Source organism: Magallana gigas, chromosome 5, assembly GCF_963853765.1.
Source record: "Magallana gigas chromosome 5, xbMagGiga1.1, whole genome shotgun sequence".
Lineage (NCBI taxonomy): Eukaryota > Metazoa > Mollusca > Bivalvia > Ostreida > Ostreidae > Magallana > Magallana gigas.
The window spans coordinates 55,639,727-55,663,434 of record NC_088857.1 but is presented as its reverse complement, the minus strand read 5'-3'; the positions used below and the strand labels follow the sequence as shown (position 1 = coordinate 55,663,434).

Below are 23,708 nucleotides of genomic sequence, written 5' to 3'. Positions count from 1 at the left end.
TGGGGCCATCTCTTGTGAACAGTAGGACTAGAGTATGTCCAGCTATGTGAGTGGGGACATCTACATATTGTCAGATGGGAGAAAATTAACATTAGAGTGACAGGATGGTTTTTATTTAGTCTAACCGTGCAAATTGCAAATATTTGAATTCTGGTTGAGAGGTACATGTGATATCGACGGGGCCCTGATTACAAAAACGGACGCCCCTTTAGACGTACATGTAGGTTTCAGTGCTATCTAAAATATCGACGCATTTCTCAGTGATATGTCTACAATGGGATATAGCCTTTTCTGCAACAGTGGTATTAATTCTGGTATTAATCAGATGCAGACTGGTGGATTTATCTATTGTAATCCTATGGTTAATTGTTATTAGTTAGTATATGCACCAAGTTCTGCTCATTCACATCATCACAGTACCGATCAGAGCCAACCTAACACCAGAGTAAACCCAAAATAAACCCTGGATTTACTTTTGGGTTTACTTGGGGTGTACTCTGGGTTTGCTTTTTGAAAATTTTGGTCCAGTCGGGGTATACTTTGAGTTTACTCTGGGTTTCGTTTGGGTTCACTTGGAAAATGCTTTTGAGGTCAACTGTACGCACTGAAGTGTGATGCAGAGCCGTCTTTTAACTTTCTACCCTTCTGCCTGTAAATCATGTCCCTGGTATATATCGAATACACAGTTAGAGTCTGCTTTCTAGGGTGTACTTCTGACTGGGTTTATTCTCCATGTCCATTCTGGGTTTACTTTAGGTTTACTCTTGGTCCACTCAAGTAAACCTAAAGTAAACCCAGAAAGTATACCCAGGGTTGGTTCTGATCGGTACATGTACCGTAGGTCCAGGTTTCAGTGATATCCAAAATATCGACGCATTTCCCAGTGATATGTTTACAGAGGGATAAAGCCTTTCCTGCAAAAGATTTGGTATTATTTAGATGCAGACTGGTGGATTTATCTGTTGTGTTCCTGTGGTTGTTATTTGTTGGTATATGCACCAAGTTATGCCCAATCACACCATTACAGTACCGATCTGGATCTGCTTTTTGAACATGTGGGTCAACTCCGGGTTTACTTTGGGTTTACTCGGGAATTGCGTTTGGGGTAAACTGTACGCACTGAAGTGTGAAACAGACCCGTTCTTTATCTTACCATCTTACTGCCTGTAAATTCTGCCCCTTGTACCTGTATATTCCGAATACACATGTATCGTCTGCTTTCAGGGGTATACTTCTGATCGGGGTTTACTCTCCGTGTCGACTCAGGGTTTACTTTGGGTTTACTCTGAGTCCACTCTAGTAAACCTGAAGTAAACCTTGAATGTAAACGCAGGCTTTTATTGGGGGTTACTTTTCTGTTAGGTTTGGTTTGATCGGTACTGTATATTGTCGGCAACCTTTAAATCTATGCCGCCAAACACTCATTTTAAATACATATGATGAACATGCGTCCAGCCTTTGTTTCTCTTCTGACGGGAATGTTTTCAGTTAGACAGAACAGATGTGGGTCAGTTGGTCTTGCAAAACACATTTTCAAATCGACTTGTCAATGCAAAACGAAACAGAAGGATATCGACTCATACTACCTTATTTAAAATTCTAAGAAGGACTTGTTAAAACTGCTTAGAACCAAAGAAAGAGAAAATAATCTTCGGGAAGTCTAAGTAAACTTGCGCTTCAGTGAGCATAACATCTCATAATATTATGGTATACAAATTATCATATCACGGTAACCTGCGGTTTTCGATTTGTCTGCAAGGCATTGGAACAACGATATCCCCAAATAAGCATTTAATGTTGAAACAATAGCGTTTATATGTTATGTGTTAGATATTACATGTCAGAACATTTATGCACGTTACATAATTCCTCTCGCATATTTAATCTTTATTAACTAGTATTAACCTATGCATATGACCGATTGCCGTTGACTTAAGTAAAGTCATTGGAACAAATTGTTCAATAAATAACACGCTGTTTTTATACAGTAATATTTTAATATATATCCATGATATGTATCCAGGACAACAATGATGCTAATACACTATCTGTAAAATAAAACAATTCAGATTCATTCAGTTGTTAATTTAAAGGTTTATATGACGTGTCTTTAAATTCTCCATAGGCATTGCTCATACTTTGGGGCAGTTTTTATGGATCACTGTTTTTCAATATTTTTAAAAATCAAGTAACATAGATCTGTTAATAAAACAAAACATTTTTATAGTGCTTAGACTTTACATGAAAATATCATAAGTCAGAAAATCTTTGGAGGGATAAAACAAGTTTTGTGAGGTTGTCTATAAAACAAAGGGGGTCAATATACGCAATGGTGGCTGCATTACAACAAACAGTTGGAAACAGTTCCATCCCGTCTTGAATTGCCCAAATACAATTGTGTGTAAAGAAATGTAATTTGAGATATTGTAATCTGCTCAATTCGCCAACTGACAAGAGACAAATGGAAGAACAAATTTGAATTCGGGCAAATATTTCCCTGTATTCAGCATTTTACGATTAGTACGACAATAATTTATAGAACATAGTTTACAGTATATCAATTGCTTCATTGATAATAATTTTATGGTAAAAGTTAAAACAATAAAATTATTTTTAGTCATTTAAAGTACCTTAAAATTTAGCTGGAAAAAATGACCAATCTAACATATACTTATGCATATATGAAAGGTATGATAACATTTTACAATACATTATCTTGTTTTTGACACATGATGACTTTGTATTTCTTACGGATGATGACCGTGGTCATGGTGACAAACACAGTGTCCATGGGGACAGTCGGCGACCTGATTATCTGCGCATGTGCAGTCAGCAGCAGTGGTACACTGAGCTACCTGTCTACGATTACAAATAAATCAATCAAAGTCGTAAATAAATTTAAGAATCATAGTAAATGTAATTTGAAGCATACATTTTTTTTACGAAGGCTAGATGGTCAACAATTAAGTTTTGGATATTTAGTCTTAAAACTGCAATGTTATTTGGTTTTACGTATATGAGCTTTTATAATAATTTGTTGACAATAATTAGCAGTTTACGGATCATTTTTAAGACACTCCTTTAATTTTTTTATAGTCAGTGTTTATACTTTCGAGTGGTTTATATGTAGCATTGCTTTTTCAATTTTTTTTAAAAGAAATAAAATAGATTTTCATACAAAAAAAACCATTATCATGCTCGAGCTTTTCATTAAACATATCATAAGTCAGGAATAAAATAAAATATTAAACAACTATTGTGAGGTGGTCTTCATCAATGGTAGATAAAATACGCATTGGTGGCTGCAATGACTCGCGTTGTTGATGCAGGTTCTGCCATGGTTGTTAGAGAAGGCTTAAAACAAGGACTTTAGCAAGCTTACCCGTGGTCTCCACACTCACAGTGTCCTTGGTCATTACACACGCCGTTATGTCCTGTGGGACAGGTACACTGGTGTCCGTTATGGCAGAGGGCTCGTCTGAAATTACAATGTTTCAAGTAACATATAATTGAAATCGCTCGGATAAAAATATGACATATGACAGCCTATATTTTACGGTAAGTGCGAAAATACCCAATAAGAAATTTAGTTCACAGTATATCAACAGCTTAATATATAATGATTTTCCGTTAAATGTAAAAACATTAAATCCATTGATTATCATTTAAAGTGCATTTGTATTAAGCTGGAAGTATTGACCAATTTATTTAATACTGTGATGTATATGAGAGGTTTAATTTTAATTTTTTTTTACAATACATTTTCTTGTTTTTGACACATGATGACTTTGTATTTCTTACGGATGATGATCGTGGTCATGGTGACAAACACAGTGTCCATGGGGACAGTCAGGGACCTGATTTTCTGCGCATGTGCAATCAGCAGCAGTGGTACACTGAGCTACCTGTCTAGGACTATAAATTTGAATATGTTTATGAGTTATAGAGAAGGTTATCAAGAGTAAAAAACACAGTTGATTTTGTAACAGTAAACATAATGTTTGACAGAGGAATTTACCGATCCATATTAACGTAAATACAAAGTGTGCATGTTAAGGTTGCTCCATACTCGTAAAATTCTCTGAGGAAAGTTGAAAAACCGAACTGATTTCGACTTAATTGACTTAAATATCATCAATTGTTAGAAAAAATATACATGTCATCACACTTTTTGAGATGCCAGATAAACATTAACTAAAGCATATTTTAGCATAAGAAAAATGTATTTTTTTTTGTTGTTAAAAGTAAAATCTTGTTGGCAGAAATTTGTTTTTCTTGTTTAATTTTAATTAATCTTGCACAATTTTTAAAGAATTTAAAGTTTTACAAAAAAGTGTGACATCACAGAACACTGGATCTACTTTAATATAATATATTATATGATACAATGAAATTAAATAATAATAATATTTAATATCTATACTACTATATTAAAATAATAGACTCGATTTTTTCGGCTTCAATACCGATAAATCGGGAGAGTGCTGTCTTTTGTTTTATATATTTCAAACATCATCGATCGAAGATTACCAATTTTTTTTATTTTTTCTCAATCAAGCTTTACTAATTAATAATTAATGAAAATTCCTAGAATAATTCCGGAAATCATCTGGATTTTTTGGATTTTACAATCTTGTGCATGCGCATTACATTAAGCGGGATGCTTTGTATAAAGTGGATAAACTCAGAAACGATAATACAAATACGTAAATTTTCATTGGAAATTTGTTACATGTATATTTTGTTCATCAAAGAAAATACGGGAGATAACTCTAACACAGTGAATTTACTAGGAAAATCCCGAGAGTTACGAATGTCAGCTTGAATCGAGTAAAAACCGTGAAAAAGTGTTGAATTCTTCAATAATATGAATTAAATTTTTAGATGAACGGTATTTACAGCCTCAAAATGGTTTGTTACAAATAATTTCACTATTATTTTCAATGCAACTTCATTAATTTTCTCCAATATCGTTGCGTAGTGATTCTGCAATTTTCTGCTAAATTACGGGTATAATCAGGTGTATATGGGTGGCATTTTAACTGTGGTGAAGGCCTGTACCGAGACACAGTTATACTCTGTCCCGAGTTTTTGCTTCCACCACTTTTTGCTTGATATTTTGATAATAATAAATACCTTTATGCTCAAACTACGTTCATCCACTAATATGAAAAATGTCCAGATTATCTGTTTAGAAACGCCCCCACTACCGCTTCAGGTTTCAATACACATCCCAAAATAGAAAGTCTACGAAGATTTTGCATTGCATCAGCCATTATTAAGCCCTGATGATAACGTTGAAAAATTGCGCGAGGTGTCCCGACTACTTCAGAATGGAGATAAGATGTAAACATTTCCCATTATAAATCTCCGTAAGAAATTTGTTTTCGTTCCTGTAAACTTTTATGAGTGAAAAACGATAATTTGTCAATGAAGTTATCTAGGATATTTTCCCTTTTTATCGATTTCATCTGTACTTCTTTCACAGGTATGTGTATTTTTATTAAAAATCACCAAAAGGTGATGGCAGCAATAACTTGTGACAGACTATAGATTAATCTAGCTAAGCAGAGTGTAGTGAAATTTATAGCAGCATGATGGTGGGTTAAAGCTCGGTTATGTAAATGTCAATAATACGGTGCGTCAATGTATCTATTTCGTAAATGTCCGATATATGCAATACCAACCCGTGCATGCACGGGTCAAAGTCTAGTAATATATAAGAATTCAATTACAATAGATTATAAAGATTCTTATAGTACCTTTCAAATATTGTAAAAGTAATCTGCACAACTGATCAAGTAACTAGTATTCAGAAACAACATGATTTTTCACACAAATGCGGTGGTGTATCTATTCAGGGCAGGTGTAACGAAGAATATTGACCCGGGTTGAAAATTGACCCGGGGGTCATTTTTCAACGTTGAATATTGACCCAAGGTGTCATTTTTCAACGTTGACAATTGAGACCAAGATCGTGAAATTCATACCCGAGGTATTTTTTCAACGGTATGATTTTTTTTTCTTAACTTTGATGACCTCGACACGTTGAAAATTGATCCTGTTGGGATCTGAACTGGAACTTACTCTATACGGTTTAAATGTACAGTCATACACATATTTGAAAGTTTCAGTTTTAAAATTTAAAATTTTCATACAGTCCGATACAAATGAGGACGTGGCGGATTTATTGTTGGTTGATATGTCCGATTAATTATTCAATTTTGAGACTGAAAATATGATATCCATTTATTATTACAATACTATGTAAATAAAGCTTTGAAGATAACCGTTTTATTCGGAATGAAACGGGCTAGTCGGGTTTATCATTAAATTATACTACAAAAAAGGAATTTTAAAAAGTAGGCTTGCATCTAGCTACATGTACAGGTGCAGTATGGTTAATATAAACATTGTAATGTTATATATGAAAAGGCATTCAAAAAGAATAAAATGAGATTACTCAAGTATACAATTGATAGAAAAACACTTGATAAAGTTCGGCTTTTATCAGACCTAGATTGGGATGGGGTAATGTTGTGTGGGGCAACTTATCATGGAAAACTTTGAATTGCTTAAACATCATTTTATATAGTGAGCTTGGTTTGAAAACCTTACAATCTCGAAGGGATAAACATAAACTAATTCTATTATACAAGATTTTAAATGGTTTAGCACCAAAATGCATGTTAGATTTAACTCAATTAATTTTTTTCCAACTGAACATGCATATCATCTTAGGTCGAATGACTTTTTTTCCTGTCTAACACTATATCGGACTATTTATTACAATAGCTTTGTCCGTATTCATGTAAATAATGGAATAATCTTCATGCACAAACGAAAATTTCAAAAACCTTCAAAACAAAATATACCAATAGCTTACAAAAACTTCAGGTGAGCTAAAACGAATTGTCTGCTTGAAGACTGAAGCAAAATAGTGGTTATTCCTAATGGCTTTTTATAGTTCGAGGGAGTTTTACTAATTAAAACAGGCGAGACTAAGACCTCCATGGAGGACAATCTATAGTTATCTAAATAAAAAACTTACTTATTTAAGGATTTGTTAATTGATGAGAGTCGATGTTTATACAAAGGGTCTGAATCTGAAGGAATTATGATTTTTTTTATGTCCAAAATACACTCAAAAAAGAGAAGCGCTGTTCTGATTTTTGATATAAATAAAATTGTAAAATTGGTCCCATGTCTATAGCTATATTAGAGCTCCCAAGCGTTTTTGATTCTCTTAAGTTACACTGTTTAAGCCTATTTAAGTATTATACATATATATTTACTTATCATTTAGTTCCCTTTTATTTACTGTTCTTTTCCAATGGGATGGATCATGAATATCTCATTCTTATGTTGTATCTCTGCAAGTATAAATGAAGGTGATATGTTTGTTATGTAGGTGTGGATGAACATGTCTACCACCAATATGTCTTGCAATCATATATGGTAAATGTTCAGATAATTATTTAATATCCAAGTACAGTAAAACTCGTTTAGTACGAACACGGATATAGCGAATTATTGGATATAGCGAAGTTTTTCTTAATCCCCTGTAAAATTCTTAACAAATCTTTGCAAAATTTTACGGTTATAACGAATTCAGATATAACGAATTTACGGATATAGAGAACTGATTTTGAGTCCCGTAGAGGTGAAAAATAACGAAATTTAACACATTTATAACGAATTTCTTAACAGTTTAAAAACGTTTGCACTACCATTAATATTTAACAATATAGTTTAAATGAATTAATTTCCATATTTTTTCAATTCACAATCCAATTATTAAAGGTATCAAAGTAATGTGTTTTTATTTTAAAATTTATTGTCTGTTGAAAGAAAATATGTACATAGTGAATTCGCTATAGATATAATTACAAATTCGTTATACGGATATAGCGAATTACGGATATAACGATGTAATTCCATTGGTCCCTAGGACTTCGCTATAACCGAGTTTTACTGTATTCCTTGTCTTATATACACGATATTAAAAAATATTCTGTAAACAAGTAATAATATATACTATGACCATAGGTTATTTTATACCACCACTTCTTGGCTTTGTATGTTTGACAGAGTTTACATAGGCTATGTTGTTATCCAATCCATTTAAATTTCAATATAAAACGTTTAATTTTAATTAATAATGTAGGTGCCTGTGATAGGAAGGTCAACTCCAACGCTGTTGTATGATCTTCTACTACATACATGTATTTTTATTTTTAAAAAATACAATTTACAAATTTATAATGACAAAAACAATTAGTGTTAGTTTTATGTTAAAGTTTTGTAATCAAAGCAATTTAGAAACTACTAAGCGAAATTATTTTTTCGTCATTCTGTACAAAAAATTGGGTCGCTTACTTGCTACAGATTCCATGAAGCAGAATTGTTTATGCCTAGAGAAATTATCGATTTGATTATATCTGGTTACTTCCGAAGCTATCATAACGGCACAAATACAATACTTAAATAATATCGGCTATCAAGATATATAGTTAATACAGCATTGTTCATGAAAGAGTACATGTTGGCTCATCATAATTTTATAAACTGTTATTGGTGTGTGAATACAAAATTCAGATAATCCCAGTTTTAACAAACTGAGTGGGTGCAAACACAAAAATCACAAATCGACATACTGTAAATTTTGTATTTACACCCACCCAGAAAATTTACAATGAACAATATCAAAGTTTCAATTTACTGGGAGAATGCAAAACCAAAATTAAACAACATGAGGTATTGTAATTTTTAATAAATTATTTATAGTTGTAGACTTGTCCAGCTAATTTAAGAAAGGAGTTTTACTGAATTTAATAGTTTAACGTGTAACCATGTATATTTACATTTTCCAGTGTCTTTGCCTGTGTTAACACTACGTATCGATTTTGTACTATAAAACCCATAACTTCAAGTGACGCCATATTGAGGCGCCAGCGGGGTTTGTTTATTTATAATTAAATATTTAATCGTACAATGGTTTAAATTATATTAATATAAGTAATGAGGAATCATTCTTTGAATATTATAAGGTAATAATTTCAGTCGGGGCGTGATCAAATCTATCATAAAGCCCTTTGCGCTTTATTGGATTTGATCACGCCCCGACAAAAATTATCACCTCATAATACTCAAAAAATGATTCCTTATTCCTTAAATACAAATATTCTGGAAAAAACATGTTTTAAATATAGATATCAGACAAAACAGCATTATAAGCTAAAAATTTATTGGATTATGAATAAAATAGTTATTACATATTAAAAGAAATAATACGCAAATTTAAAAAATGATGATCTTTTGCCCCCCCCCCCCCAAAAAAAAAAACCCATATAGACATGTAAATCTAGAGAATAAATATGTAGAAACTGATAATTTTAATTTTAAAAATGGACTCAAGTTATAAATATTGATTCGTTAATTTGTGCTTCTTTGCTGTTGAATTTTGAGCCGGTTTCATGATCAAAATTCCACGATGCGGGTCAATTTTCAACGGATTACGGTCTTTATTCAACACCTTTGGTCTCAATATTCAACGTTGAAAAAATACCCCCGGGTAAATTTTCAACCCTGGTCAAAAATCGGTGTCATTGTTACAGTATACTGCGGATTAGGCAAACAACTTTTCATAAACTCATTATCTTGCATGTTAAAACAAGGACTTCAGCAAGCTTACCCGTGGTCTCCACATTCACAGTGACCTTGGTCGTTACACACACCGTTCTGTCCGTCAGGACAAGTACACTGGTGTCCGTTATGGCAGTAGGCTCGTCTGGAATTACAATGTTTCAAGTACATGTAACATATAATTGAAACCACTCGGATAAAAATATGACATGTGACAGTCTATATTTTACGGTAAGTGCGAAAATACGAAAATTAGCTCACAATATATCAACAGCTTAATATATAATGATTTTCCGTTAAATGTTAAAACAATAAATCCATTGTTTATCATTTAGAGTGCATTTAGATTAAGCTGGAAGTAATGACCAGTTTATCGAATGCATTGATGTTTATGAAAGGTGTAATATTTTTTTTTTACAATACATTTTTTGGTTCTTGGCACATGATGACTTTGTATTTCTTACGGATGATGATCGTGGTCATGGTGACAAACACAGTGTCCATGGGGACAGTCGGCGACCTGTTTATCTGCGCATGTGCAGTCTGCAGCAGTGGTACACTGATCATGAGCTACCTGTCTACGACTATAAATTTAAATATATTTATGAGTTATAGAGAAGGCTATCAAGAGTAAAATATATAGTTAATTTTGTAACAGTAAACATAATGTTCGACAGAGGAATCTACCGATCCATATAAACGTAAATACAAAGTGTGCATGTTAATATACTATATTATATATATAATATAATATATTATATTAATGAAATTAAATAATAAAAAGATTTAATACCATATATAAGAATTCAATTACAATAGATTATAAAGATTTTTAGAGTACCTTTCAAATATTGTAACAGTAATCAGCACAATTGATCAAGTTACTAGTATTCAGAGACAACATGATTTTTCACATAAATGCGGTGGTGTATCTATCCACCGTCGGCTTGTAGAGAAGGTAGGTGGGGCAGAAACATAAATCAAAGGTAGATAAAAAAAACAACGTACTGGTGGCTGCAGTGACAAGCGTTGTTGATACAGTTTCCGTTATGGGGATCACAGTGGGCGGAGCAATCGGCGTTATTGTTACAGAAAACGGCACGTCTGGAAGGTCAAGTAAAACAATTACAGGTAAACACATAAACGTTTGAATGCTTACATGTGGTGGTATAAGAAGAAGGATATAAAACTACTCACGGGTGATGGGGCGGGTGGTGGTTACCCTCGTTGTTATGGTGACCGTCATGGTGACAGTGACACAGGCTGTTGTCACAGGAAGCAACCTCATGTGCACCAGTGCAGGTGCAGTCATCAGCAACGGTGCATGACGTGGTCTGACGAAGACGTCTGCAAATAAATCAGCGGTACAATTTATTTATCGTGTCTCTGTTTCTAATTGTAAACTATTTGTTTCAACTAGAATAAGTATACGCTCGATTTCACTTCAACAAAACTAATATTTATAGCACCTTTCATTTGGCATTATTTGTGTTCAACTTTGGCAAGGGATAAACTTAAAAGGAGCGATTTGGTGGACAAAGAATACTAAAAATTAAATTGTTATTTTGTGAACATCTATATAGGTTATATCGGTTGAAAGAATCCTTACGGGTGATGGCCGCTGTCATGGTGGCAAGTACAGTGTCCATGGTGACATTCTGGTACCTGGTTACTGGGGCACGAGCAGTCTTCAGTGCACTGGTCTAATTGTCTTCGTCTATGAAAAAATCAAATTACAGTACCTTTGCTGGTGTTTGCGAATCAAAACTTTGCAAAAATGTTTGAGCACATCTATGGTTTGCTAGGATATAGTTAAAGTCTTCCATTAATATAAAATCTTCGCCAGACCAAATTGTAGTCTTTTCAATTTTCTAACAAATTTTCACTGTCTACTCTAGACAAAGAACAAACTATTTTGTATTGTTTTCTAAATTTAGGTAACAACTTCAACAGTAACTAAACGAAACATTTATTATGCATTTTACAAATCAAAGTTCTGAAGTACTGACGGGAGTTGATTTTATCGATTGTTATTTATTTTAAAATCAACGATATGTTATTTTGCATGGCAAGTAAATTCCTGTAAGTATTTGAATTACGCACATTTTTATAATATTAATCCTACGGGAATTTTGTGAAAACCCACTATCAATCATGTTGTGTAATATTCAAAGAATTATTCCATCAAACTACGTATTAGTAATCGAAATAGTTATGAGAAATTGTATGGATCCAAGCGAAATTGAACTCTTGTCTCGTTCAACCAGACTCTCAGCTGTATCCGTTAATCTCCAACAAGCAAAAGAGACTCTATGCTTGTCGGAGATTTACGGAGACAGTCGAGCGTCTGGTTGAACGAGACTATATTGAACTCTGGCGTAGGAATACATAAAATGTGCAACTTCAAAATATATATAAATTGTTCGTACCATTTAAAATCTGCCTATTTACAAGGTATCTATAAATGAGTTTCCATGAAGAACAATGATCAAGATATCATTACATCGTATTTATTGATTAGAACTAAATGTTATAATAAATTCAGCGGTGTTGATTTGTGCTTAGGTCCAGACACTGTTTCACTTTCGGTTTGTCTGAGTAACTGCATAGGAGAGTTTATTAAAATCAACTCCCAAAAAGCACTTATTTATTAACATGTAATATAAAACGTACTTAGTAAAATATTTCTTTGAAATTATTTTCAGATTACAGTAGGCACCATAAATTGAGATGGCCAAATATAAAACAAATTTTTATCGAATGTTAATTCAGAGGCAAAGAAAAGTTCTGGATTTAGTATTGGTTCAGATTTGATTTGAATTGTATCCTAATGAAAGAAGAAGATTCTGCGCTGTTGTTTGGGTAGGCGAGATCGTAAACTCCTCACTCATTATGATAAGAGGCAGGCAATCTTACCCGTGGTCTCCACATTCACAGTGTCCTTGGTCGTTACACACGCCGTTCTGTCCGTCAGGACATACACATTGGTGTCCGTTGTGGCAGAGGGCTCGTCTGAAATCACCGTTAACAATTGATTTTGCGTATGTAAATAGAGAATTTAGAATGATTACTAGTTATGTATAATATTTTTGAAACAAAATGAAGCAAAATATAATGAAGGAAAAAGTCCTCAACCAATAATGTTATTTCAAAAAAATAACAAAACGAGAAATGTTTTTCTGTATCTAAAGGAAATCCGAAAAAAAATTGTGGTAAAAGTTTTGTTGCATTACGAATGATTTAGTTTTTATCAAAATAATCCATGCAATAAACTAGTTTTTTTTTTTTTTTAAATAATCTCATTTAAGCATTAATCATTATACTAAATCAAAGTACTGAAAGTACTGAAAAGCGCTAACCTAGCTTGGTTCAAAGAAAATTTACTGTGTGCAAGCGTAGGCGGAAATGAGCCTTATTGAAATTTTGGTTTATGTTTAATGAATATCAATTTAAAGTATCGAAGGCCAGATTTCTTTAAATATATGTTACTTTCTTAAGATGATGTGAATTACAAGCTGGACTTGTATATGGATACTTGCCTGAAAAAAGATATGTTAAAATCACAAATTATACCTTTTGAACAGTAATTTTTCACAGTTTTTGACATTTTCTTGCAAAGAATCGATTTTATTTTTCTATATTTTAGCTTCTGAATACGCACTATATTTTTTCATCACTGCGTAGCATCCCGTGCTGCTGTACGTAAGCCCCGCAAACCAATCGTATCTACTCGGCCATTTCCGTCACCCAGATAACTGGTTCCCTTTACCTCTAACCAGTTTAAATGATGTATATTTCTGCTCATAGAGGGCAGTTATTCCTTGCACCGGAAATAGAAGTCTAACGACAATAAAGCGCTGAGCTATGCTTAGCGCTTTAATAAAAAAATGATTTACAGGTACTCTGCTCAAAGAATGGGTAAGAGCCTTACATAATATACATATAAATATACGTGACAGTTGAATATGACCACATAGTGAAACCTTATGATTGTTTACATTCAACATTTCTAATACGATCGATCACAAAGATAATGGTTGTTGTTTTTGGGGGATGATGACCGTCCTCACAGTGTACATTGTATCAATCGACAAGATCTAACACCAAAATAACAACACTTATTTTGACGGCTATATATGCTTCACACTACAACTAGGGATGACTGCGGTTTATGTCGCTAGTATTCAAATATATAATATATTTGTATATCATACAGCTTAACGTAAGTAGATAAAGTCAGCATCTACTTCTGGATTTGGGTTGTAAGTTATATCTTGGATACATCTTGTCTATTTTCAAAGCCCAAGTTTTGAAACATAAACAGCAATACGCCGTAACAGATGCAGTGGGTTTATCTTGATGCCGATTTCGGAATTCGGGAAATATTTTCTATATGCATATTCTCGGCTCGCAATAATTTTTCAGCTTATCTTTTTTTATATATCGTAATTAATTTATCGTCACATAATTTATTGCAATATCATAGTTATTATAGACCACTCATTGTCACTGTTATTGAGCAACAATGAGGTTGTTTTTTTCATAGACCGTTTGAAAGCGTAGCTCTGAACTGACGAATAAAGTGTCATTAAACCTTAAGTGATCTACAGACCGGCATTTATCATAATAGAGAGGTTATCAAATTTGCGTTCAGTATTATAATCTGTTGCATAAAAATTCCTATAATCTCTCATTGTTCTGTACAGTGTAAATATATCTGCACGTCGATGAAATTACTATAATTAATGTTTATATCTCTTTTCAAGCGTTTTGTTTATCTGTTTTGAAAGATCATTTGATCATAAATCTTACCTCTCAGTAGCCGCAGCAAGCCCTTCAAAGAAAGGGACATCTAAGTGTTAGGTAGTATTCATGCATGAAAGGTCTGTATATTTGTAATGTAATCTTACCTATTTATCCTCTACATGTATATACAATCGTACAGTTTATTAGTCAAAACTAATTTTTCAATCAATTAAAATTTCTATAAAAATGTGCATTTTTTTTTTGCATTCTGCTATTCAAACTTTGACAAAATTTTAAATTTCATTACAGAGATATTTGATTTCGAGAAAAACGCCTAAAAACGTTTTTTTTTTCTTCAAGAGTCTTACAGGCAAGTATATAAACTATATTTAAAAATCATTTGACTGATTTGACAACATATGTTATGTTATATTGTGAAACTCATTTCTCTATCAGTCACATATTTATCCATAATAGAGAATATATAAGATGGATATACATTAAATAACCTATCAACAGTTAACAAAAATCCAAAAAGAATATCAAAAGAATGACGGCTAGTTGAAGCTTATAATCCAACATAAGTCAAGGCGGGTGGGTTTGATTAATAAATCCTAACCTGTAACAGCGATCACAGCCAAGAACTGATAAATCCTCATGACTATTGAATACAACTCACTAGGGTTCTTTCAATTTTAAATTACGTGTGCTCGGTATAAATACTCAGAATGCGATCTCAAGATCTGATAAGAACAACGTCATTTGTCACATGACATAAAAACTATCTGAGACTCAAGGTCCAACCAATAATATAAGTTTAAACGGCTGTGACATAATTATTTAGACTGAGAGCAGTACTTCTAATCTGTTTCATGTAATTCGTCAGATACCTGTGTTTTTATCGAAGAGTACGCGTGCTTAATAAATATATGAGAAACATAATAATATGTAACAACATTAGCATTTCATATATGGCCAATACATGTCTGCTAGATTTTGTTATTTCGTTAAATCACATACATTCACTTGTAAGATGTAACAATTGGATGTTCACAATAAGTCAATAACTTTTAATTGCGATATTTATATACTAATTTTGATAATTCGAATTGAGTCCTCTTTTATACTTTCTAAAGGTTATTAATTTTGTTAATATATTTATAATATAAAGTTACATGTACAATTCATATTGTTTTCAATAGAGAGATACATTGATATGATATATGATACAGGTTTACCTTTTTTATTAATGCTGTACATAGTATGTAATTTCAATCTGACATCTATTTATAAAGAGTAAATATTTAGAAGACCATATATCAGTAATTCACTGAAAAAACCGTGTATTGTTTTATTGTGTGTTTTCTTGTATAATGTTAACAGTGGGTATAATGTTAATGCAGTGTATTTTTTTTCAAGATGATATTTTAATATCTTGAGGACGTTGGATCCTTCGATCAAAAGTCTTGAAGTTTTTTCTAAAGTATTTTTTAAACATCTACACACATAGCTAAACCAAAATTAAAAACAAAAAGTTTGGGTCTATATGTTCCTTTTGGTGCTACGATGTATTTAATATGAGCTTTCTGCACTGAAAGTGCAAATTGCACATAATATATGTATATCTAAATCGCTTTTCCCTCTATAATTTTTTATCGAAAAGAACCATGGTATCAAATATAAATTTACATTATAATAAAATTAAAATTATCATTAAAAAAGTTTGCTATTTCTTCACCTAATTGATATTTCGATCTTTTTGCACAAAAAAAACACCATTTTTATTCATTAATGATTCAATCTGAAATAAAATTATTTAAAAGTCTTAAACTTTTTCTCAAATTATGACAGACTTGTCCAAAGAAACTTGCAAATTCAGAAAATGAAACCAAAAGGATGGGTCTATGATGTAAATTTTGAGATATGTCATTAAAAAGCTAATTTTAGGGGGAAATTGGATTTCATTTTTTCTTGAATTTTATGAAATGTCAGTTAAATATGGCAATATATGTCGAGAGAAATATTGAAATATTGTTAAAATATGTTTTTAGAAACAACATGAAGATATCCCAATGCATAAGCTATCTGAAAATTTGGTCTGCACTGAAAGTAAGAAAGTTGAATTACGGTACTCTTGATCAACTGAGCTATGAAAAATGTTTATTTTCTTCTTAAAAACCTTCCGCCACAAAATAGAGTCCCTTACTAAACTGTGTAAATGTGTAATTTTTCCTTAAATATTCCATTCAATATAGTTCATTTGGCATTGTAAAAAAAGAATTTACGCGAAGAATTCATAAATGACACATAAATTACCCGACTAGAGGTGACCCAAAATGGCTACCCAAAATCATACGAACGAACCTATTTTAAACAGGTGGATTCAAATACCTAGTTTATACCAATTCAAAATACAAATTACAATTTTCAGAAGTCGGACGTTAATCCTTTATCACTTACAGTGTATCCCTCAAAAGAAAGGATTACAATTCTTATATTTAATTTCTTCGTTTATTTCCCCTTATGTTACATTTCAGCGTAACGTAATGTAATAGAGCGATAACTATGTACATTTAAGTCATGAATTCAAAACATGCTTGGGCTTTTATGATTTTTAATTTTCAAAAAAACTTTTGCAATATATTTTTGGTCAAATATTGTAAAATTGTAAAATTCTACATTGGTAATTTTTTTTTATCATAATGTACTTTTATCGACATTAAGATCAATAGAGAGCTTAATATCATCTCTCCAACGCCGTACATGTCTGGACAAATTCACAATTCGTTGTATGCGTATTCTTCTATTTACGACAATTCAGAACAAACAAAATCGTGTTTGCAGAACAAAAAAGATTTTGTAATGTTTCAGAAACTTCAATTCCTGTACATGTACGGAACACGATTGCTCCTGCATATTTGAATTTTCTTTGCCTGTATTAATCTATGCATCTGTCAGATTGCTGTTGACTTTAATAAAATCATTGTATGAAGATAGCGACATTTCTGGGGGGGGGGGGGGGGGGAATGATCTGCGTAAGCAGGTTATACGATTTTTGCTGCCATTATTGATGAGTAATAAATCTCATTTTCTTAAATACACAAAAAAATGATAATATGAATTAAATATGTCAGAAGAATGTTTTATTATATATCCAAGTGTTAAATACAAAAACAGGATAACAATGTATTAAAATGGGGTGTGAAAAGGCTATCTGTAAAAAAAAAACAAATAAGTAATTGCTTTGGTTTATAAAGAATCGTTCTTATTCATGGTTTATAATATTTTGCAGAACAGAATAAATTTAATTCGTCACCTGTTCAAGGGTGATGGCCGCCGTCATGGTGACAAGCACAGTGTCCATGGTGACAGTCAGCTACCTGGTTATCTGCGCATGTGCAATCAGCAGCAGTGGTACACTGAGCGGCCTGTCTACGACTATAAATACCATTAAATACATTTATGTTTATTTCATCATTAACCAAATGCCTCCTAAGAATCTGTCTTTACTATGATGCATGTTTTTAATTAATAATAAGTCCAAGGTATCAGTATACTAGTAATTTTGATACGTGTCATGTTAATCAAACTTTGGACGGTAAGTATAGATCATTGATTTCCTAATTTGTTTAAACATTTGGAAAAAAGAAATACATAAAAACTATCTAGTTCAGAACGTTCAAAAATACATTTTGAACATTTTAATCTGTTGGTCGGGAGAAAGAAAGCAATTATTGAAGATTGTCTTAAACAAAAAAATGTCAGAATCTGATTTCATTTTGTTAGAGACAATCTTCTAAAATTACAATAAAACAGATTGGAGAGACCAAACAATATTTGGAAGGTGGTCTAAATCAAAGGTAGATAAAAAGTACGCACTGGTGGCTGCAGTGACAAGCGTTGTTGATACAGTTTCCGTTATGGGGATCACAGTGGGCTGAGCAATCGGCGTTATTGTTACAGAAAACGGCACGTCTGGAAGGTCAAGTAAAACAATTACAGGTAAACACATCAATGTTTGAATGCTTACATGTGATGGTATAAGAAGGATATAAAACTACTCACGGGTGATGGGGCGGGTTATGGTTTCCGGTGTTGTGATGGTTACCATCGTGATGACAATGACACATGTTGTTGTCACAGGAAGCAATCTCATGTGCACCACAGGTACAGTTATCAGCGACGGTGCATGACGTGGTCTGACGAACACGTCTGTAAAAGAAACCAATGCTATCATTCATTTTCCAAAAGCCGTTGTCTTTGTTGTTGCAGATCTGTGGCTCACTCGTAGGAAAAAAATGGAAATTAGAAAAAGTAATAGAGAAACATTGCAATTTACAATAAGCATTAAATATCCACTTTTTTGATAGGTGGCCTTTAGGTCACTTGTCGTCCATCTACTTTTTTAAGACCAGTGAGCTACAGTTCTTAAGCTTATGTCTGTGCATTTATTGATTTTCCATGAAATTAGTTTGATTGTCACATTTTTTCTTCATGCAATTCAAATTTATTTCTCGAAAAAATATCTAAGGCATTCATAAAACATTGTTATTTGCATTGATTTCAGTTGTGACAAGGGGTAATCAGAAGTTACTGTGAAGATTATGAGGAATCCTTACGGGTGATGGCCGCTGTCATGATGACAAGTGCAGTGTCCATGGTGACATTCTGCTACCTGGTTACTGGCGCATGAGCAGTCAGCAGCGGTCGTACACTGGTCTAACTGTCTTCGTCTATAAAAGAGAATGTTTGTATATATGCTGGTATGGTTCAAAACGGCAGAGGAATTGTAACGGTTTAATATGTTATCTCCATTAGAGCATTCTTCATTAATTAATTGTTCACACATTATCTACACTTAGGCTATAAATCTTATCAGTATCTTAGTCGCCCCTCTAATCTCACCCCCTGCTGACTCCACACTGACCATTAATTATATAATTATACAGTGTATTGACTCCTGATAGTCAGGATCCTAAAATGTGCTCCTGATCGTCAGGAGCGGATCTTGGGTATATATAGCGCGACAATAGCTAGTATAGAGAACTTAACTTACTTACGGTATCAGAACTTACTGAGAAGATAGTAGAACTGACTTAGACGCAGAACTTACTTAGCACTTGGATCATTAATTTCGCCTATGTTTGGATTCATGTGTATATGTGATTGTGTTTACTTGGATTTTATACTGTGGATTATTTGTTCGGAATGTTTATATTTGTGATGTGTAATAAACTGTCGACTAGAAATCTTCGTCTATTTTCAAAATATGAGGAACTAAGATCATAAAAACGGAAATCATGAAATGTGTTGTAAGACCGCTCGGTGCGGCGCTACAGAATATCAAATTTCTCTTGGCTTGACCAAATCGTATTCTTTCAATCGTAATAAGGTTAAGCAATATAACTTTTATTTCATTGATCAGAAAAGAGCGCCATTGGATAAAAAAGGAATAGAGTTGTTTTAAAATAAATTATGAAAAGTTTTAATGACTTAGATATGGTCAATTTATAAATATTTATAGATGGTGAATTAAAAAATATTTTTGGAGGTTTGAATTTTCATTCCAACATATCGAATAAAATTTCTGTAAAAATTTGTTTACAATTTAATTCAAAATTAATTATATTTTATCTTTATGTATTACAAGATATAATTTATATTACAAATGAAGACTGGGTTTCTTACGGGTGATGGCCGCCGTCATGGTGACAAGCACAGTGTCCATGGTGACAGTCAGCGACCTGGTTATCTGCGCATGTGCAGTCAGCAGCAGTGGTGCACTGAGCTGCCTGTCTACGGCTAAAAATTATATTTAAAAAGATTACGTATTCTTTGAAATCAAAAATAGATGTAAAATATCTAAGCATCAAGTTTTTAATATCATTTTACCTGAAATTTATCATTTGGTAAAGAACCATATTTTAGCGCTTACATTAAAAATATTTCCCAATATCTTTATCCAGAGTTCTGGTTCTTAAAGAGAGCAATATTGTCCAATATTTACCACGGCCTTTCAGTCTTTTTACATGTTTATATATCTTTTTTTCTTCAATTCAATAAGTAGTTTTATTAATCATCAATTATTCTTTTAAATGTGTCCTTTAGTTGTATTCATGCATCTTCTAAAAATACAATTGTACAAACCTACCCAACATGGTCTCCACACTCACAGTGACCTTGATTGTTACACACACCGTTCTGTCCGCCAGGACAAGTACACTGGTGTCCGTTGTGGCAGAGAGCTCGTCTGAAATTTAATATTCATTGTTTAGTCAACTGCCTTAAGCAAAAAGAAATTAAACACAATATCGACAACGTTGAAATCTATGAAAGTGGCATAATGTTGACAAGATATGATTTTTTTGTCAACACATGAAGAACAAGGGTTTCTTACGGGTGATGGCCGCCGTCATGGTGACAAGCACAGTGTCCATGGTGACAGTCAGCTACCTGGTTATCTGCGCATGTGCAATCAGCAGCAGTGGTGCACTGAGCGGCCTGTCTACGACTATAAAGGCCATTAAAAAAACATGTTTATTTTATTATTAACCAAATGTCTCCTAAGAATCTGTCTTTACTGCGGTACATGTGCATGTATTGATATTGATTAGTCCAAGGTATCAGTACACCAATAATTTTTATGCGTAAATTACTCATAATTTAGTATTTAGTCGATCATTATTTTTAACTTAATTATTCTTCCATACACTACAATGTCATTTGTTCTTTGTTCCCGTGTGTTTGACTGGTATTGATGTATAATGATGTGATTATTTATTTTAAAGTGAAGCCCTCAGATATGATAGTAACAAAAACATATCTCTATTGGAAAATGACCAAATTTTTTTTTATGGGTTGATATGGTCCGTGCGCAAATGAAACACTTTATATAAAGTGTTTTCCAGAATAATTAATAGATATTACTCGTTTGCCATCAGATTGTGTTAAACTCTAACTAGTCACCGAGTTTTGTCTAGATAAGTATTTTATATTATTTTTAAGGAGAATTTGATTAGGGATGATTAATGCAATCAATTGTTGTATCCTAAATTAAATGTCAATCAAATTATTAAAATCACATGAGTAAAATATAAGTTTTTACTGTCACCTTCCTGCAGTCAATATACACCTTTAATATTTTGAAAAATGAAAAAATCCAATTTCAGTTCTATGCCCTATCCAAAGTCGATGTTCAAACTTTGGGCGTTAAGAATTCATCAATTTTCCAATTTGTTTAAACATTTTGAAAAAAGACATACATAAAAACTATCTAGTTCAGACCGTTCATAAATATATCTTGAACATTTTAATCTGTTGGTCGGGAGAGGGAAAGCAAATTTTGAAGATTGTCTTGAACAAAAACTGACTTCACTTTGATAATGAAAATCTTCTAAAATTACAATAAAAACAGATTGGAGAGACCAAACAATATTTGGAAGGTGGTCTAAATCAAAGGTAAATAAAAAGTACGTACTGGTGGCTGCAGTGACAAGCGTTGTTGATACAGTTTCCGTTATGGGGATCACAGTGGGCTGAGCAATCGGCGTTATTGTTACAGAAAATGGCACGTCTGGAAGGTCAAGTAAAACAATTACAGGTAAACACATCAATGTTTGAGTGCTTACATGTGGTGGTATAAGAAGAAGGATGTTGAATTAAGAAATATTTTTGAAGGTTTGAATTTGCATTCCGACATAAGGCTAACTATTGAATAAAATTTCTGTCATATTTTGTTTACAATTTCATTCAATATTAATTATAATTTATCTTTATGTATTAAAAGATATGATCTTTATTACAAATGAAGACTGGGTTTCTTACGGGTGATGGCCGCCGTCATGGTGACAAGCACAGTGTCCATGGTGACAGTCAGCGACCTGGTTGTCTGCGCATGTGCAATCAGCAGCAGTAGTGCACTGAGCTGCCTGTCTACGGCTAAGAATTATATTTTAAAAAATTACGTAATCTTTGAAATTAAAAATTGATGTAAAATATTTAGCATCAAGTGTTTAATATTTTTTACCTATAACTTATTATTTGATAAAGAAAAACCATATTTATAAATATTTATAGATGTTGAATTAAGAAATATTTTTGTAGGTTTGAATTTGCATTCCGACATAAGGCTAAGTATCGAATAAAATTTCTGTCAGATTTTGTTTACAATTTCATTCAATATTATTTATGATTTATCTTTATGTATTACAAGATATGATCTTTATTATAAATGAAGACTGGGTTTCTTACGGGTGATGGCCGCCGTCATGGTGACAAGCACAATGTCCATGGTGACAGTCAGCGACTTGGTTGTCTGCGCATGTGCAGTCAGCAGCAGTGGTGCACTGAGCTGCCTGTCTACGGCTAAGAATTATATTTTAAAAAATTACGTAATCTTTGAAATTAAAAATTGATGTAAAATATTTAGCATCAAGTGTTTAATATTTTTTACCTATAACTTATTATTTGATAAAGAAAAACCATATTTATAAATATTTATAGATGTTGAATTAAGAAAAAATTTTGGGGGTTTGAATTTGCATTCCGACATAAGGCTAAGTATCGAATAAAATTTCTGTCAGATTTTGTTTACAATTTCATTCAATATTTATGATTTATCTTTATGTATTACAAGATATGATCTTTATTATAAATGAAAACTGGGTTTCTTACGGGTGATGGCCGCCGTCATGGTGACAAGCACAATGTCCATGGTGACAGTCAGCGACCTGGTTGTCTGCGCATGTGCAGTCAGCAGCAGTGGTGCACTGAGCTGCCTGTCTACGGCTAAGAATTATTTTTAAAAAAATTTCGTAATCTTTGAAATTAAAAATTGATGTAAAAAATCTAAGCATCAAGTGTTTAATATTTTTTTTACCAATAACATATTATTTGATAAAGAAAACCATATTTTAGCGCTTACATTAAAATATTTCCAAATATCTTTATCCAGAGTTCTCGTTCTTAAAGAGAGCAATATTGTCCAATATTTACTACGACCTTCCAGTCCTTTTTCATGTTAATACATCTTTTTTTCTTCAAATTGATATGTAGTTTTATTAATTATCAAATGTTCTTAGAAGTGTGTCCTTTAGTTGTGTTCATGTATCTTCTAAAAATACAATTATACAAACCTACCCAACATGGTCTCCACATTCACAGTGACCTTGGTCGTTACACACGCCGTTCTGTCCACCAGGACATATACATTGGTGTCCGTTGTGGCAGAGGGCTCGTCTGAAATTTATTATTCATTGTTTAGTCAACTGCCTAAGCAAAATGAAAAGAACAAAATATCGACAACGTTGAAATCAATG

The 23,708-nt window shown here is 32.7% G+C and overlaps 1 protein-coding gene across 4 annotated transcripts in view; it reads right to left on the bottom strand.

The window, feature by feature from the left end:
- Window positions 1–1,975: 1,975 nt before the first annotated feature.
- Window positions 1,976–23,708, bottom strand: part of LOC105324941 (cell death abnormality protein 1) — a 30,564-nt gene continuing 8,831 nt past the window's right edge. Inside the window, exons 11-32 of one of the 4 annotated variants that reach the window (XM_066083692.1) lie at window positions 23,530–23,628; window positions 23,065–23,178; window positions 22,642–22,755; window positions 22,216–22,329; window positions 21,869–21,964; window positions 20,789–20,902; window positions 20,543–20,641; window positions 20,080–20,193; window positions 19,011–19,124; window positions 18,457–18,603; window positions 18,271–18,366; window positions 17,716–17,829; window positions 12,562–12,657; window positions 11,255–11,362; window positions 10,843–10,992; window positions 10,654–10,749; window positions 10,110–10,229; window positions 9,695–9,790; window positions 3,802–3,915; window positions 3,383–3,478; window positions 2,752–2,859; window positions 1,976–2,048 (exon numbers count right to left, since the gene is read on the bottom strand). In XM_066083692.1, the coding sequence (XP_065939764.1) occupies window positions 2,045–2,048; window positions 2,752–2,859; window positions 3,383–3,478; window positions 3,802–3,915; window positions 9,695–9,790; window positions 10,110–10,229; window positions 10,654–10,749; window positions 10,843–10,992; window positions 11,255–11,362; window positions 12,562–12,657; window positions 17,716–17,829; window positions 18,271–18,366; window positions 18,457–18,603; window positions 19,011–19,124; window positions 20,080–20,193; window positions 20,543–20,641; window positions 20,789–20,902; window positions 21,869–21,964; window positions 22,216–22,329; window positions 22,642–22,755; window positions 23,065–23,178; window positions 23,530–23,628 (2,323 nt within the window). In that variant the 3' untranslated portion in view covers window positions 1,976–2,044. The remainder of the gene's footprint in view (window positions 2,049–2,751; window positions 2,860–3,382; window positions 3,479–3,801; window positions 3,916–9,694; window positions 9,791–10,109; window positions 10,230–10,653; window positions 10,750–10,842; window positions 10,993–11,254; window positions 11,363–12,561; window positions 12,658–17,715; window positions 17,830–18,270; window positions 18,367–18,456; window positions 18,604–19,010; window positions 19,125–20,079; window positions 20,194–20,542; window positions 20,642–20,788; window positions 20,903–21,868; window positions 21,965–22,215; window positions 22,330–22,641; window positions 22,756–23,064; window positions 23,179–23,529; window positions 23,629–23,708) is intronic. The other 3 variants (XM_066083693.1, XM_066083694.1, XM_066083695.1) reach the window with 3 other exon arrangements.